This window comes from Protobothrops mucrosquamatus, unplaced genomic scaffold (assembly GCF_001527695.2).
Source record: "Protobothrops mucrosquamatus isolate PMUCROS unplaced genomic scaffold, P.Mucros_1.0 scaffold_168, whole genome shotgun sequence".
Classification (NCBI taxonomy): Eukaryota; Metazoa; Chordata; class Lepidosauria; order Squamata; family Viperidae; genus Protobothrops; species Protobothrops mucrosquamatus.
In genome coordinates, this window is record NW_015386244.1 from 1,089,856 (window position 1) to 1,106,767 (window position 16,912).

Consider the following 16,912-nt stretch of genomic DNA (forward strand, 5'->3'; position numbering starts at 1 on the left):
GAAATGGTGTAGGGTTCCTGCCTGGGCAGGGGGTTGGACTCGATGACCTCCAAGGTCCCTTCCAACTTTTTTTTTTATTATTATTATTATTATTATTATTATTATTATTATTATTATTATTATTATTATTATTATTATTATTATTATTATTATTATTATTATTATATTTTAGCCTCTGGCTTTCCTAGCCAGCATTTTCGCTCTTTTTGTGGAACCTTTTCTAGATTCTAATTTCTGCCTCTTAAAACTACCCCCCCCCAGGTCCAGTCCACTCCACTTTTTAAGTACAGCAGTTTATATGCTGGTCAAAGCCTAGTGAGGCCCCCATGGTCTAAATTCACTTCTGTAAATCACTGGATAGGCAAGTTATTCCCAGTGTTCTTCAGGAACCACAGCCTGTATCTCTTAAAGTCAGCTGCAAAGCTCTTAATCCCTTTGTCACAATGCTACCTAAGCTTTCACACCTGTTTTGCTTGGCCCCAAGGAGATGGGAATGAAGAATATCCCTGAAACATCTAGGTATGACTGAGAGAAATCTGTTATTTGTTTGTATATTAGATATATCTGACTTGTTTTTATTGTTTAAATAATTGGCTTTTGTCATTGCTGGTACAGTTTAGCATTGGAACAGGATAAAAGATTTTAAGAAGGGCCTTGAAAACAGCATCTGACATCTTTGCGCACTCTTTTGTGGGTTTGCAGAATGCCAAGCTCGTGTTCTAACCAACATGATTTACAGAATAGCTTTATATTTAATTTTGGAAAACTTCTAGCTTATTTTTCCTACACATCTGATCTTAGGAAGTATGAAATCCATATGCTCGCACCACTTTTCTAAAGATGTAAAATCCAGGTCTGCTCAGCGAAATTTACAAAGTTGAACTTACCCATTCACATCTTTCTCTGGCTTCACAGCATTCAATATTTTGCTTGTGTATGATTCTCTACCAAGGCGGAGGAGAAGGCCATGAATTCTAGGATTCTCATTGAGTTTTGTAATCTCACCTATGACCTAAAAGGTAATGCAAGGTTGACAAAGCCAATTTTTAAAAGAGCCATGTTACCAATTAAAATGTTTTCATATATAAAGTTATTGGAAATTTAAAACATGAAGAAGCTGCCTAACGGCAAATACTCTTTCGCTTGCAAAAAATATACTCACAGCTATGATCATTTGTTAAAAAAAACAAAAACAGTTGCAGCCCTTTTGTGCTTATGTCACTTATACATGAACTATTACATGAATCATTCCAGTGTCCAACTGAGAAATGGTGTTCCGTGATAAAAGAACCTCATAAAAGAATGAGGTCACATGAAAGGAGATCAAGGAGATGTGTGGGAGTCAGATACCAGTACAAAGCTTGAATCTGCAGCAATCCGCAAGTTCAGACAGACAACAGAAAGAGCAGTTATAGCAAAGCTGCACAATTACTGTCAGGAACATTTGATCTATTCAGTAAAAAGAAGGCAACAAAGATAAAATCATAATTTCTGCAAGGAAAAAGTCCAACACATCAGATAAATGAACGAAATGTTGTACATGAAATCTGGACAACATGTTCCACTAGAAAACCCATAGGTCATGAACAGACTTGTAGACCACAACAATAGTAGACCTCAGCAAAAATAATAGGAGACTCCTTTTTTCCTCTTACCTATAGAGCTCACTCTACTTGCCTAAATATGGTTTAGTAGAGTATGGCAAGGGAGGATATTATATGAACATGAAGAAAGTAGCTGACTGTCTTTTAAGGACTCAGTATCCACAAAATGGAAGAGGAGCTATGTGTAAAAGTATATACTAATCAATACTTTCTCCCCACAAGTGTCAGCCTGGGAAATCCGCAAGGCAAAAAATACCACAGTTGTGTTCTCTTTCTTGTGTCCTCCAGCAACTTGCATTCACATGGCATTCAGGCATGTAATAATAATAATAATAGTAAAGTTGGAAGGAACCTTGGAGGTCATCTAGTCCAACCCCCTGCTCAGGCAGGAAACCCTATACCATTTCGGACAAATGGCTGTCCAGTCTCTTCTTAAAAACCTCCAGTGTTGGAGCATTCACCGCTTCTGGAGGCAGGTTGTTCCACTGGTTAATTGTTCTAACTGTCAGGAAGTTTCTCCTTAGTTGTAGGTTGCTTCTCTCCTTGATTAGTTTCCACCCGTTGCTTCTTGTCCTGCCTTCAGGCGCCTTTGAAAATAGTTTGACACCCTCTTCTTTGTGGCAGCCCCTGAGATATTGGAACACTGCTATCATGTCCCCCCTCGTCCTTCTCTTTATTAAACTAGACATACCCAATTCCAGCAGCCTTTAATACTTGTTAGTGTGTATGTATGTGTGTGTGCATACACTCACAAATGCACCCTGAGTAGGTTTTTGATTCCTCATGAGTGTCAGAACTGCAATTTTCCTGCCAAGGTATTTCAGAAGTAGCTTGCCACTGCCTGCTTCCTAAGTCTGAGAAAGTAGAACTAGCCCAAGGTCATCCAACTGGCTTTGTGCCTAAAGCAGGACTAGAACTCACAGTCTCTAGCCTGCTTTCTAGACTCCTGCCTTAAGCACTACACCAAACTGGCTCTTTGTTTCCAGTATTGGGGGCAATTAATAATCATTAAGAGTTGACATTATTAATCGCCATATCTCCATATTCTTTAACTTACTTTCTGTTTTTCAGCCTCTCAGAATGGAAGGCCAGGGGACAAAAGTATTTGGAAGAACTATAAACAAACAGGCACAAATACATCTGAGATAACCTACAAAGCAAGTGGCAGCATTCAGATGACCTTGGCTAGTCCCGATCAAAGCTAATAGATTGGATATGGCAAGTGTAATGGTATGTGGGGAGGAGGGGAGGAAGAGTTGCTTAGGGAACAATCAGATAAGGAGGGCTACATAACGAAGAGTGAGAAACAAACATAGAAATGATCCTCCCTAATTTATCAGGCTGTAAAAAGAGATGGTGAGAGATTTCAAGTTTCAGACTTGCATGATTCTGTTAGCATTACAATGAAACAGAATTAGGTCATCGGGCCATATTCCCTTTCTGATCTACCTGTTAAGGATGACAGCAAGCCATTGTGAAATAATAGCATAATAATTTGATGAAAGCATTCTTAAAGAAGACACTAATAAGCCACTTCTAGATTACCATCGTGGGTACATCCATGTGGGCACCAGAAATAAAGCTTACCTCAAAAGAGAGCTTATATTTCCATTGCATTCTGCCAACTTGCTAGATCTGAAAACTTTGATAAAGTTTTGTGGATAAACTTGCCAGAACATGCAATTAAGCTTCAGACGCACTTATTAGTTTATATCTAGTTTAATCTGAGGGATTGAAACGTGAAAATAATCCTGTGCTGGCAGAAATCATAGCAGAACCTCAGGGGAAAAACACTACAATATTAAAAAGCAAAACTTTTTTGTGGAATCCTGCAGGAAACTTTTTTTTGGTAAACTCTGTTTACTATTAATTAGGTCTTTATATATGTTAACTATGATTCACATTCAATAATAGATGTCTTTTCATAAATCCACATTTTTGTTAAAATATATAAAATTGTGTATGCCTGTTTACACAAGTGAAAGTTCCACTACATTTTATGGTTTATTCCCAGATAACTAGATATAGCACCATAGCTTTAATTTCTTTTTGAAATCCTGTTGATTTATTGTTTGATTATAAATTTAGATCAGATAATTTCCATATCTAATGGAGAAAAGCTTATCTTTTCAAATGTAGCTTTTGACATCTCTCAAAAAACTACATTTAAGAAAAATAACTATTTCTGCATAGAACTGTTTCTTTTTGCACAAAGGAGTCTTTGAATTTATGCCACACTGACAGTTTTTGTTGTTGCTCATTTTGTAGTCATCCCATTGTAAAATCAGTACATACAAATTATATAAAATAGAGCATGACATTACTGCAGTGATAGCCCTGAAAATAATTTCCCCAATAATACTGAGTAGAAAACTTTTTTATTTGATCATTTGAACATTTTACATTCAATAGCTATTAGATTCTGATTGATAAAGTACCTTCTGATAGCAACGCAGAAGTAAATAAACAGCTGTAGTAGTTTTTATTTCAATAGAACTAAAGATGTCATATTTAAATATCTCAGTGAGATTTTATTTGGACTGAATGTGTTTACGAACAAAGCAATTGCAGTTATAAAACGCATATGCAAGTAATACTATTTTACTCACTAATTTAATTGAATCCTGTAGCTTTTCAGAAAGTGGAGCAAACTTGCATAGGATTGAGATAATTATTCCTAAGATTATATTAAAGGATGGCACCCAGTGTTTTCCAAGATATCAAAGAGTTTATTAATCCAACAATACAGAATATGTAAATAAGTAGAATTTTAAAAATGTTTACCTCATCTTCAGTACTCTCAAGGGGAAGACAAATATGAACAATATCCACGCCAATCTATAAAAGAAATGAGTGGATTTCAAATTTAACTCAACCATCTTTCAATACTTAAATTGTTTTTAGTTGTGGAACATTTTTTTCCACATTTTTACCTCTTTAGCAATGTTTCTGATAATTTCTTGTCCCAAACAATCATCACCAACCTTGAATAAAAAAAGAAAAGGAATATAAAATTATAATAGGCTAAATAAAATATTCTGGAAAAGCAATGGTCTGTAAAAGTAAAAGTGACAAGAAATCACATATTTGAAATTTAGAATATGATTAACTGAACTGAATAGAAAATACTTGAATTCCATGATTAACGTATCAGAAGCAAATTTAGGCAGGATTATCAAACATCTTTCACAAGATCCATGATAAGGAATTGCTTTGCAAATGTTTGAAATTATTTTAGCAAAGTCTGACCCTTTCACATTCTTGCAGTAGTACAGAAGCAAAACAATTCTCAACAAAGATGGAAATGGAAACATAGTAGCATGACTTTCAGGTATACAGCAAAACTAAAAACAAACTAAAAAAATGAAAAGACTAGGAGCCTGTATAGGAATATTCTAGTATTTTGATTCTCCTAGGTATATGGGCAGATTTATTGCAATAAATGTAGCATTATGCATACATGGTGGTTTCCTTTACCGAAGATAAAAACAATATGGCACAATAAGAAATTGTAGTGTAGTGCAGCTTTTTACACCTGATTCCATAAAGATGTGTTGGATTTCAATTCCTACAACTCCAAGACTGTGTGAACAATGGAGGGCAACAGACTGCCTGCCATTGGCATAAACCCGATGGAGCATTTGTAAAAGTTATGCCAATTCCCCTTTCAACTTGTCTGGCAATCCATACTGAATTATGTTCTGAAGCAGCAGAACAAAGGAAGGGATATCACCAGATCCAAATCATGTGATTCTTATTGAGGTAGAATGAAAAATTTAAGCTCATCTGAAATTTGATTGCAATATATTACATCCACCTATTAAGGAAATATAATAATATATTATTCTTACCAGCTATCTATTCAACATGCAACAGAACTCTTATAAAATCTATCTCAACTTTCCAGTTGCAATACAGATTTAATGCCACTGTATATTTATAGATTTTGATTTCATCAGCAGTTATAGTCATATGAATATTATGACTCCATAATATTCCTTTCTTCCACAAAATCCAGCCCACTTTTGAAACACAAATCCTGCAGGGTTTATTTTTGCCTTACCTGTATAACAGAAAGTGTTGGCTTAAATCTGGGGTGTTCTTGCTTCAATAAATTCAGGGCTTTTCTTGAGGTTTCAATGATTTCTCTTGAAATAATAATAATAATAAATGTATTAATGGGTAATATTATTTTCTTGTCAGATAATGTATTTTGGATTTCAGTCTCAGTCATACTTCATTTCAACATAAATATGTAATGCATGTTAGCAATGTTACATGTACATCATTATATGTTGACTGAGCATAACATCACCACCCACAATGTCTCAAGTTGCCTCATCAGACAACAAGCTAATAATTCATTTTTTTTGCCCCTTGTAATTTGTTAGAGAATGCTGTTCATCAGGCACTTCTAGGGCAACTTTTAGCAAGTAAGAGAGAGGTATTTAGTTAGGTATTTAGGCAATATTTCAAAAAGATTATAGCAAGATAAGCTACAAAACTACAAAAACCTTCTCTATTTATTTTTGTCAGTTTGTGTTATGTAGTCTTGATATTCCATAGTTTATGATGCTGCCTGATAAGAAACCTTCGGTTTCTCAAAAATAGATTTTCATCAAATCATAACCGTCTTACAATGCAATTCAATACATACTATATCCAACGTGAGTCATTTTAAACTTGCAGGGCTTTTCAACCAGTGGTACGGGTACCACCTGTGGTACATTGGCACCTGGCAGGTGGTACGCGTCCATCCTAGAAAAGTAGCAGGGGAGGGGAATGAGCTGAACCGGTGGCAGCACCGCACAAGCCTGAGCTCTCGCTGGAGCTGCAGGGCTGTCAGCGGAAGCGCCAGGATCAGTGCCAGGCTCCAGCTGGAGCTCGGTGCTGATCCTGGCGCTTCTACTGAGCCCAGAAGAAGTGCCGATCAGCTGGAATGTTGCAGCATCTCCAGGGTCTTGTGATTTACATTCAGATGCTTGGCAACTGATTCATATTTATGACGGTCACAGTGTCCCAGGGTCATGTGAAGTGACCAGAACCTACTGCAACCACCCAGCAGATATGGGGAATAAAAACCAACCCCACCCACCCCACCCCTGCTGCCAATCCTCAACAGAAATGCTCAAAACAATGAAAACCTCAGACAGGAGGAAGAGCACCGCCGGGCGGGCAGGCAGGTGTCTTGCTCAGCTGTGGCTTGGGGAGCACTTTTTTCAGTGCCATTGTAACTTCGAACAGTCACTAAGCAAACTGTTGTAAGTTGAGGATTACCTGTACTTTATCACTTTTTCCTTTTTTTTTGTCATCAAGTTTTTGACACCTTTCTAGGCGACTGGTGGTACTCGGATGTTGCCATATCCTAAAAGTGGTACAATGGGTGAAAAGGTTGAAAAGCCCTGTTTTAAAGTTCAAAGGGACCCGTCTGTAAATTAATGCATATATCGTTGCAGACTTACATCTGCAAAGAAAGCCAGATCTATTGAGCTGTCAAGCAAAAGGACTGTCCCTTCAAAACCGCAAGGCAGTGTGAACCCCACTCGGCAAGTATTACAAATCAAATCTTTATTTATCCAAGGCCAGCGCAGAGTACACAAACGGTATCAAAGGCTGAACGGCAACACGTGCTATTTTCCTCGCCGGCTTTTCGAAAGCCGTAAAACCCATTCGACGAGCGAAACTCAAAGCGATAATTGCCACCGGTTTTAAAGAGAAAAAGGACAGGAAATGAAAGATGAACTGCAACCTAAATGGCTGCAACTGCAGCAACAACACCACACACGCAAACAGCTGGCTCGGCAGCCGCTGTACGTGGCAAAGCTTTGAAGTTCCCACTCAGTCCCGCTCAGCTAACATGCCACACTCTGCAAGCCGGCAGAGCTTTAAAAAAAAAAAAAAAAAAAAGAGGATAGTCACGTGGTCCGGGAAAAACCGCGCCTTTCCCTTCCTTCGGGCTGATTGGCTCCGAGAGCCGCCACTTCCTCCTCCCCCACGCCAATTTAGAGGCTTTTATTGCATCAGACCCAACAGCGCGAAGGCGGAGTTTGGGAAGTCTCCCACGTGCAGTGCCGGCCGGCCGCTTTCTAGTTATGAAAGAACGAGCGGTGGGATTTGGCAGCCGGCAAACCTTCGTCTTTACATTCCCCCCCCTCCCACGTCCCCTCCGCGCTCCCACACAGCGGGGCAGCCGCCTACCTACCTCAGCGCGGAGCTCTGCGCGCCTTCGCTGCCGGCGCCGGGTTGCTTCTCGCCGCAGCGCCGCGTGCTGCTTATCCTTCGCTGTGGCGGGAGCGCCCCGGGGCAAGCGGCTGGCACGGGGCGCAGCCGTCCGCGAGGGAAGCTGCCGACGCTTTTCTTTGCGGCCCCCCCTGCTCCCCACAGCAGGCGGCGTAAGGCGGAAAACCTCATTGTGCGGGCTGGTGGTGGTGGTAGGGGCGGGAGAAGACGGCCGACGAGAGTGCCCGGTGCTTCCCGGCGGGGAGGAGTAGCTGGCTGGGCTCTGGGGAAGGACGCGGGCGGTGCGGCGGGGAGGGAGGCGGAGTAGGGTGCTGGCCGGACAGCGCTGGGTTGGCTCCAGCCGGGGAGGCGAGGCGGAGCCAAGCTCGGCAGAGGGAGTCGGTTGCACTTCCTTCCCGTTTTGCGGCCGAGAGATGAAGGCCTCGCGGGGTAACCGGAGGTGCCGGCGAGGCTGCAAACTTAGCTCGGCGTTGGACGCCCGCGATCCTTATTTTTGGGAGACGGACCCGTTGCGTTTCTGGATACTGAGCGGAGGTCTTGGTCCTTGTCCCGTGGGAAAAGTGGTTGAGGTCTCAACATTTTCAAGTTTGCAGATTTGGAGAGAAAGCCTACGGAGTCTTTTAAACACAATTCGGCAATGTCTTGATTAACAAATAAAGCCTTCGTGTGTTGAACGCGGCTCCTGGTGTCTCTGTGACCTTATTAGTATTTGAAAGGGAAATTATAAGTTCCAACAGTAGGTTGGGAGATCAGAAAACAGACTGGGAGGAAGCTAGAGCAACTTACACTTTTGTTAAGAGATAGGTATGTGATCATGAAGTTACCAGGAAAAATTTTTTTCCGAGGGGTTGGTTTTTGTTTTTTTGTATCTACCCCCAAAGGAAAATAAGTTGAGTATAGGGTTGCTAGACAGAAATTGCCAGTTCATTATGCACTATAGCAGTGGTTCTCAACCTTTTTAATGCGTCGTAAGTCGAGGACTAAACCGGTCGTTAAGTCGAGGACTTTCCCTGCCCGGGAGCACCGCGCATGCATGGTTCCGCCCCCTGCGCCGGCCAAGGCGTAGCTGACAAGCGGCAGAGACGGAGCAGGCCGACCACCAGCTGGCCCAGCCCAAGGGAGGTAAGGCACCCGCCGGAAAAGGGGGAAAAATGGCGGACAAAAAAAATGGCGGACAGCCTTGCTTGGCGACCCCCGTGAAATGGTCGATCGACCCCAAATGGGGTCCCGACCCACAGGTTGAGAACCACTGCACTATAGGTAGTAGTCCTCAACTTACCACAGTTGGGACCAGAATTTTGGTTGCTAAGTGATATGGTCATTAAGTGAGTCATCATTTGCACAGCCCTGGTTTTATGAACATTACTAGTCATTAAGTGAATCAGGCTTCCCCAACTGACCTTGCTTGCCGAACGCTGGCCAGAAGGGTTTCAAATTATAATCACTTAACTTCAGGATGCTGCAAACTTTATGAGTGCCAGTTGCCAAGCTCCCAAATTGCAGTCATGTGTCAGGGTGTTGTGACGGTCGTAACTTTGAGGACAGGTCATTGGTTACTTTTCTTGAATCTATTAGATTTCTCAACAGTCATAAGTCAAGGACTACCTGTATATTCTTGGCAAAATTAAGGTGTTCTTTCGATTTCTCAGTGAGGAGAAGTCTTCCTTTTTATGTAGTAACTTCAGTGGGGGCTTAGGAAATCATGACTTATACTTGAATGTGGACTGACTCCTGATACCAGATTTCGTCCTAGATAAATTGGCTACAAACTATGGTACCATTTTAAAGCTTTCAACACAAGTCAGAACGCAGGTAGTCCTCAACTTACGACAACTGAGCCCAAAATTTCTGTTGCTAAGTGAGAGATTTAAGTGAATTTCACCCCATTTTATGACCTTTCTTGCTACAGTTATGGCAAGTAAATCACTGCAGGTATTGTTAGTAACACCGTTGTTAAGTCAATCTGGCTTCCCCATCGACTTTGCTTGCCAGAAGCTTGCAAATGGTGTTCACATGACCCTGGGACACTGCAACTCTCATGAATGAGAGTCAGTTGCCAAGTGTCTGAATTTTGGTCATGTAACTGTGGAGATGGCAATAGTCATAAGTGTAAAAAACAGTCATAAGTCACTTTTTTCCAATGCCATTGTAACTTTGGTCACTGAACAAACTGTTGTAAATCAAGAACTAGCTAATTTTGAGGTAGCATAGATCTGGAATGCTGGAAAATTTAAAACAGCAGTTGGTAGCCAGGAACAGGCAATGATTGCTGTTGACATCAGCAGTCAAATGAAAACTGCAACATCTTTTCCCCACTATGTTAAAGAATTTGGTAGCTGTCCTTTTTGTGTTTTGGATTTTGTTGTTTTTGTAGCTGCCAGTAAACTCTGGCAGCTGGACAAAGACACTGATAGTAGGTTTGCTTTGTAGACTTTACTCCTGGCCTGTTATTTTAATTTTTCATAATTAGATTCCACTCCTGGTAGTCTAGACAGGGCTTTTTCCAAATTAGTTGTAGTGATTTGAATATGTCTTACGGGTGCAGGAAAGGTTATTTTGAGTGAAAATATTAATATTCATCTTGCCTAGCCCTTTCACCACTTTGACTAGATTACTGGGTATAGCAATCCCACATTCTTTCTATGGCTTGAATGCATTGATTCTGCATTTAAGCTTTAGTTTTGTCTTCTCCAGGCTGTTGGATGCACAAAGACAATAACTGCAGAACTGCAATTGCTGAAGGTTGGTACAGTCAAGCTTTAAAAGATGTTGTTTCTTTAAAATATAGAGCCTCTGCAACTATCTATTTCTGCAATCTATATAAATAAAAATGTAAATGTTCGTTTGTTCAAAATCTTAAATCTCCGAAAGTTCTTCACCGATTGCTTTGAAATTTTGACACAACGTTGCATTCGAATACGCGCGTGTTTTTATATACCTATTATATAGATGTCACACCTGTGACAGGTAAAAACATGTTTTTGAAAAACAGCGCCATCTGTTGGACGTAAAAGCAACACACGCTATGATTTCAATTTTAAGAGATTGCAATTCCCAATTCGATTGGCGTTTGCAATCACCATCAACAAAGCTCAGGGCCAATCTTTAGAATTGTGCAGTTTAGATCTAGACACGGATTGCTTCTCACATGGACAATTATATGTTGCATGTTCTAGAGTCGGCAAACCAGACAATCTCTATATCTGCACAGACAATGGAACAACAAAAAAATATTGTATACCCACAAGCATTGTGAAATTAAACATATTACAAACGTGCGCTTTCTCTTTTCTTTCTTTTCCATTTAACCAGACTGAGCCACAGCAACGTGTGGCCGGGTACAGCTAGTAGTAAATAAAGTAGTTCATTAAAAAGTCTATTTAAGTAACTGCTGCAAGCAAGTAGTATTTATTTTTTTTCTAAGCAGCATTTACTTACAGGTTTGACATGCTTTAAAGTCAGCTTTTAAGCATAACAAAGGAGAAAAAAAGCGGGACTCTTCTACATGTACATATATTTTTTACATAATCTTTACAAAATGAGTTATGTAAAAGTGCAACACAGAGGGTCTATTTCTTATCAATAGAATAAAATGGTAACACATGATATGTTGAAACGAGGAAAGCTGGTGTGAATTCATCCAGAATAAGCAACTTCATTTTGCATTTGTCCAGTAGTATAGTGCAGGTACTACCAGTGAATACAGAATAGATTTAAAAAAAAAACAGACTTTTTTACAAACAATATTACCTGGATAAAATCTCTAAAATCTCTTCCAAGTTTTGAAGGAGAGCTGTAAATTATTAAAGAGATATGCCCACCTTTAGAATTGGACAATAAAGAATGTACAGTACATGTGATGAGCCCCTTCCACACTATATTCTCTGGCCCCAATATTCTAATTTTAGCAATCATTTTTACGTTCCCCATATTTTTGTTCTGCCCACGATAATTAATGAAATAATGTGTTCAGAAGCAGTCAGTGGTTTTGTAGGCCTATCTAGCCACCCAAAGGTTAATTCACATTCTGGGTATGTAAAGGCACCTACTTGATTTTGTTTAGACACAAGAACTTAAAAAGAAAATATATACTTGGAGCAGGTTAAAATCTGAATACCCTTAGCCTTCTAGAATTGTAAATCTATTTAAAATATCTTCAAAAATGTGTAATTTTCTGAGTTACTCAACTAACCAAACGCAAACATAATACTCACACAAATGAATATGTTTCCTTTCTCTTTTGGCCACTGTACATATTTTATAAAGTAGGTTCCCCCCCCAAATTAAATATTTTCCTCTAGTTTTGGGGTAGGGCAATGGTGTTATCAACACAATAAAGCTATCTACAATCATGAACTACATAAAAAAGTTGGAGGTGGCGTTCCTCAACATTTTTTTTTTGTTTCATCCAGACCAGAAAATCATTATCATTCCCTTTGTTTTTACAAAAACAATGTCTTGGGCTCATCCATATTGAATTTTAGCTATTTTTATTCCCTGCCAGCAAGGTTAAAAAGTACTCAAAATATATACTGACGCTTGTCCCTTATATGTTGTTACATAGTTCACTATTTTAACAGATTAACAAAAATCCTCCAGTATAACAAAGCAGACATGACTCGTTACTGTATCTGGATTCCTATTGCTATATTTATATTATTTTACATATTTTATTAAATAAATCCCTAAATTCATATGAACTTATTTTTCATCTGTTTACTAAACACACTTTGATTTGCAGTCAGCTTTTCTATTGAAGTCGGGGTAGCTTCCTGATGTAAGAAAAATAAAAGTAAACTAGCATTCTACTAAGAAAAAACACCAGAATGATGCATTTCAAAGTAATTCAGGAACCGTATCTTTCAGTACTTATTTCAGTAGAAGGGATTATGTACTTGTTAATTGATGGCTTTGCCAAATCACCAAGTCACTGCTCGTGTTTTAAAAATTCTGACTGCTATTATGCTTTGTGATGGAATGTCAGAAACCAAATCCTGCTCAGTAAAATGTACTTCAGTTGGTACTTATATCCTTAATGTCCTTCATGTGCAATTTTGGTTGTATAGATCATGTATTCACATTTTTTTTTCCAAGTGTTTCATACTGAAGCTGTTTTACAAAAAGGGTATGTTCAGCAACATTAGCAGGGAAAAAAAATCCCTATTCCAATCTGAAGAAGCTGTTTAGTTGGTTGGTCAAATTTTAAATTTGTCTCTAGATCCACTGCATGATTGATGTCAAGACTGATAAGGGCAGACATGCCCTCTGACTGATTGCCAGAGATTGGAACCTGTGCCAAGACTCCTTCAAACTGATGCCAAAGCCAGTATGAAGACTTTGCAGGTGGGTCTTAGGCTGCTGTTGATTTGTATCAAATTTGTGAGTTGGAAATATGATTTCTTGGAGGTGGGGTAAAAATAATATGTTTAGTGCATTGAGAAAAAAAACGGGTTTTCTAAACTCGAATTCTTGAAAAATGTTCTTGCTTGATCCCGAAGATCCATTTGGTCTGTACCATTTGCAGTTTTACTTAATTAGAACTGTGTGGAAATGTAACTAGTGCATACATATAATATGTTAGTACATTTCAGTCCAGTTAAAGCAGTTCATTCTTCTGTGTTACAAATGATTTTTAAGCAAATAAATTACAAATACACAAAGTTTAATCGCTGAAGATGTTCCACTGTTGTTCTTCTTTCCCTTTCTATGAAATTCTTGTGTATGTCACCAGTTCTAATACATACTAAAGTTGCTAAAATTACAGTGTACAGAACAGAATAATACAAATGCAAGGTATTGTTCCTATAATGGTAATTAGAAATATATATACAACAATATGACTTACAAGAACTGGTGATCATACTGTAACTACAGTATCACATTAAGGCAGAACAATGGATATGGGGGGAAGGCAACATTAAACAAAACTACTTGAACTGAGACACTGAAATTTTTCCCTTAGGGATTGGACAATATTTGGCTGATTACTAGATGGCACACTCCATAAGTAATCATTCAATTTGTCTGAATCACCGCATGTTGTCAAGAAAGAATCTGATAGTTTAGAAGGATCCAGCAACTTGCCACTATGAGTTTCTGAAGGAGTAGAAGAGTATGGGTTCATTTTAGGATCCAAGTCCTTTGTTTGGTTACAGAAAATCTCTAAGTCAGATCCCTCATCTTCAGATTTAATTTCAACATAGTCGTCATCATCTCCTTCTCCGTTGTCAGTATCTTTGAAATTACTAAAATAATTGTGGGTCGCTATTTGTGCATTTGAGGGCAAGTTCCTTTTAACTCTCAGAATTTTCTGAGAATCTTGTAGAATAACTTCTGAGACATTTTCTGAGATCTGCTTTGTCGCATCGCATGTTGAATGGCCAGGGATAGCAACAGGCACTGATTCTTGACAGTGGTCAGTCAGAAATATTTTGTTAGAATTCAGATGCTTCTTCCTCATTTCAGGTGGATAATTTATCGATTCTTCAGACTTGTTGAGCACAATGGAGCAAGAGGACTGTGACCTGCTATATGCCTGTGGCTTTGTACTGCTCTCTGTCCTCCCTAAAGAATTATAAAGGTGGCTGTGATACAGGTTCTCTTTATTGGGCTGATTTATAATAGCACTCCACCTTTGTGCAGGAATGTGTGGACAAAGAGGAGTCTGAAAGGAAGGCACTGAGCAGGTTACAGGCCTCACATTTGGCGTTGTCCCCATCTCTGCAAAGGAGCTTTTTGTCTTCAGGGGAGGCGTTTCTGGCCAAGGAGAAAAGTCAGAGAGTTCTCCATTACTGTACGTTGAGTGCAAAAGCCAATTTTCAGCTTTTAAGCATTCTGCAGCTAAGTGAGATGTGGACACAGGTGAAGAATATCTTATGTTTGTTTCTTGAGAAGTAATCTTCTGTGTTTTGGGTGAGGTTTCCCGGAATACAATTTGATCATATAGTTGAGAATATTCAGCAATTCTTGCACCTAAAAAACAAAGGGAAGATTAAACTAACCTTAACAAATAATGACAACAACACCAGTATAAGCTGACATTTCCTGATAAATAAGATGTTTTTAAATAAACTTTTAGTCAAGTGTCACAGATTTTAACATGCCATTACTGCAGAACACATACAGATGAACATTTGATCTTAGTCACAAAGATCTTCCTATGCTTTCTCCTCCATTTTCTCAAGAAGGATGTCTCTGGAGCAAACTGGGGGCACATGAAGTACATGCAACCAGAAGCCCAAATGAAATCCATCTGTATAACGTATGTATCCCTTAATTTTATTTTGGGATGCCTTCAGGTCAGTGTTTACTCCTGGCAACTGCTTGAACTAGTCCATGAAATTTTCTTGGGTTTTTCTTTTTTAAGTGATTTGCCATTGCCTACTTCCTAGGGCTGAGAGTGACTGATCAAGGCTGGCTTCATGCCAAACATGAGATTAGAATTTATGGTTCCCAGTTTCTAGAATGATGCTTTTAACCACTGTACTAAACTGACTGTAACATCTAAGATGATATAGTGTGCCAACTACTGTTGGGAAGCACCCAGCTTGGCAGGGAGGAGGGATCAAGCATGGAGCTAGCCTGGAGTCACTGCACAATTGCAAACGGGCTAAAGCCAAACTGCCCTAAATTCCTTGAAGCCTGATCTAATTATTCCCAGGAATAGGCTGCCAGACTGGGGAGATTCCTGTATTATAGGCAGAACATAAAGTAGTTAGCTTGAACTGTGACTGTGTGGGTCTGGTTGTTCATGCCTGACAACTACTGCCACACAATTCCATCTATCATTTTTTCTACATATTTATTCCTGCAACTAGATCCTAAGCAGTTCTCTGTCTCCCAATGCTAAAATAAAGTCATATGATGGTATCTAGGAAGTGCATCTTTTTGCAGTGATCCCTGCCCTGTGGAACACCCTCTCTCTTGAGATCTGGCAGACACCCCCCCCCACCCTCCTTGGCCTCTGGAGGGCCTTGAAGAATTGGTTCTTCCCACAAGCATTAGGTTAGGGAGTGGCTGGAGCCCTTTTGGATACCATGAGGTTTTGTGGATTTTTTGATGGTTTTTTAATATTTTTACTCCTGTTCTGTTTTTTTTTGTGAGCCAACCAGGATTATTATACATAAGATGGGAGGCATATAATATAATCAATCAGTCAATATTTTTCAAGTCATTTCTGTGTATCTTCTCAAAACATGGTTGCTCTCTTCATTTGCACAATGAAAATTCACTACTCTTTTATGACACCATAGCTAGCCCTCTTAACACCCCTCCCCCAATATAAAACCTCCCTCTCCATTTTCCACAATAAAATTTCTGGAGAAGACAATAAAACTAAATATTATTGGTAAATTTCTCACTTCAAGCAAATATGAGCAAAAGACAACCTATATTTTTGTCCTCTAATATTTTTTTAATTAAATGAAGTTATGTATCAATTTAGAATTTATGGTAGGCAAGTTCTTAAATGCACTGAGCAACTCACTGCTTTTCTGATTTAAATAAAACACATGGCTCAATTTAAAAGCCAATTAGTTAAGCCAGTACTATAAAATTCAAATCAGAATAACAGAGTTGGAAGGGACCTTGGAAGTCTTCTAGTCCAACCCCCTGCTCAGGCAGGAAGCCCTATACCATTTCAGACAAATGGTTGTCCAATCTCTTCTTAAAAGTCTCCAGTGTTGGAGAATTCACTGAGGCAAGTTGTTCCACTGATTAATTGTTCTAACTGTCAGGAAATTTCTCCTTAGTTCTAGGTCTCCTTGATTAGTTTCCATCCATTGCTTCTTGTCCTGCCGTCTGTTGCTTTGGAAAAAAAAGTTGACCCTCTCTTCTTTGTAGCAGCCCCTGAAATATTGGAACACTGCTATCACATCACCCTACGCCTTCTTTTCATTAAACTAGACATACCCAATTCCAGCAACCTTTCTTTATATGTTTTAGCCTCCAGTCCCCTAACCATCTTTGTTGCTCTTCTCTGTACTCTTTCTAGAGACTCAACATCTTTTTTACATTGTGACAACAAAAACTGGATGCAGTATTCCAAGTATGGTCTTATCAAAGCATTA

General features: G+C 39.2%; 2 protein-coding genes across 3 annotated transcripts in view; both read right to left on the bottom strand.

Moving 5' to 3' along the window:
- MTHFD1L (methylenetetrahydrofolate dehydrogenase (NADP+ dependent) 1 like) overlaps nt 1–5,838 on the bottom strand; it is a 130,105-nt gene extending 124,267 nt beyond the window's left edge. The window contains exons 1-4 of the mRNA XM_015821824.1: nt 5,668–5,838; nt 4,538–4,588; nt 4,389–4,442; nt 888–1,012 (exon numbers count right to left, since the gene is read on the bottom strand). Of these exons, the coding sequence (XP_015677310.1) occupies nt 888–1,012; nt 4,389–4,442; nt 4,538–4,588; nt 5,668–5,838 (401 nt within the window). The remainder of the gene's footprint in view (nt 1–887; nt 1,013–4,388; nt 4,443–4,537; nt 4,589–5,667) is intronic.
- Nucleotides 5,839–13,493: 7,655 nt separating this feature from the next.
- PLEKHG1 (pleckstrin homology and RhoGEF domain containing G1) overlaps nt 13,494–16,912 on the bottom strand; it is a 51,811-nt gene continuing 48,392 nt past the window's right edge. For both annotated transcript variants that reach the window (XM_029285233.1, XM_015821964.2), the window contains one exon: nt 13,494–14,816. In XM_029285233.1, the coding sequence (XP_029141066.1) occupies nt 13,762–14,816 (1,055 nt within the window). In that variant the 3' untranslated portion in view covers nt 13,494–13,761. The remainder of the gene's footprint in view (nt 14,817–16,912) is intronic.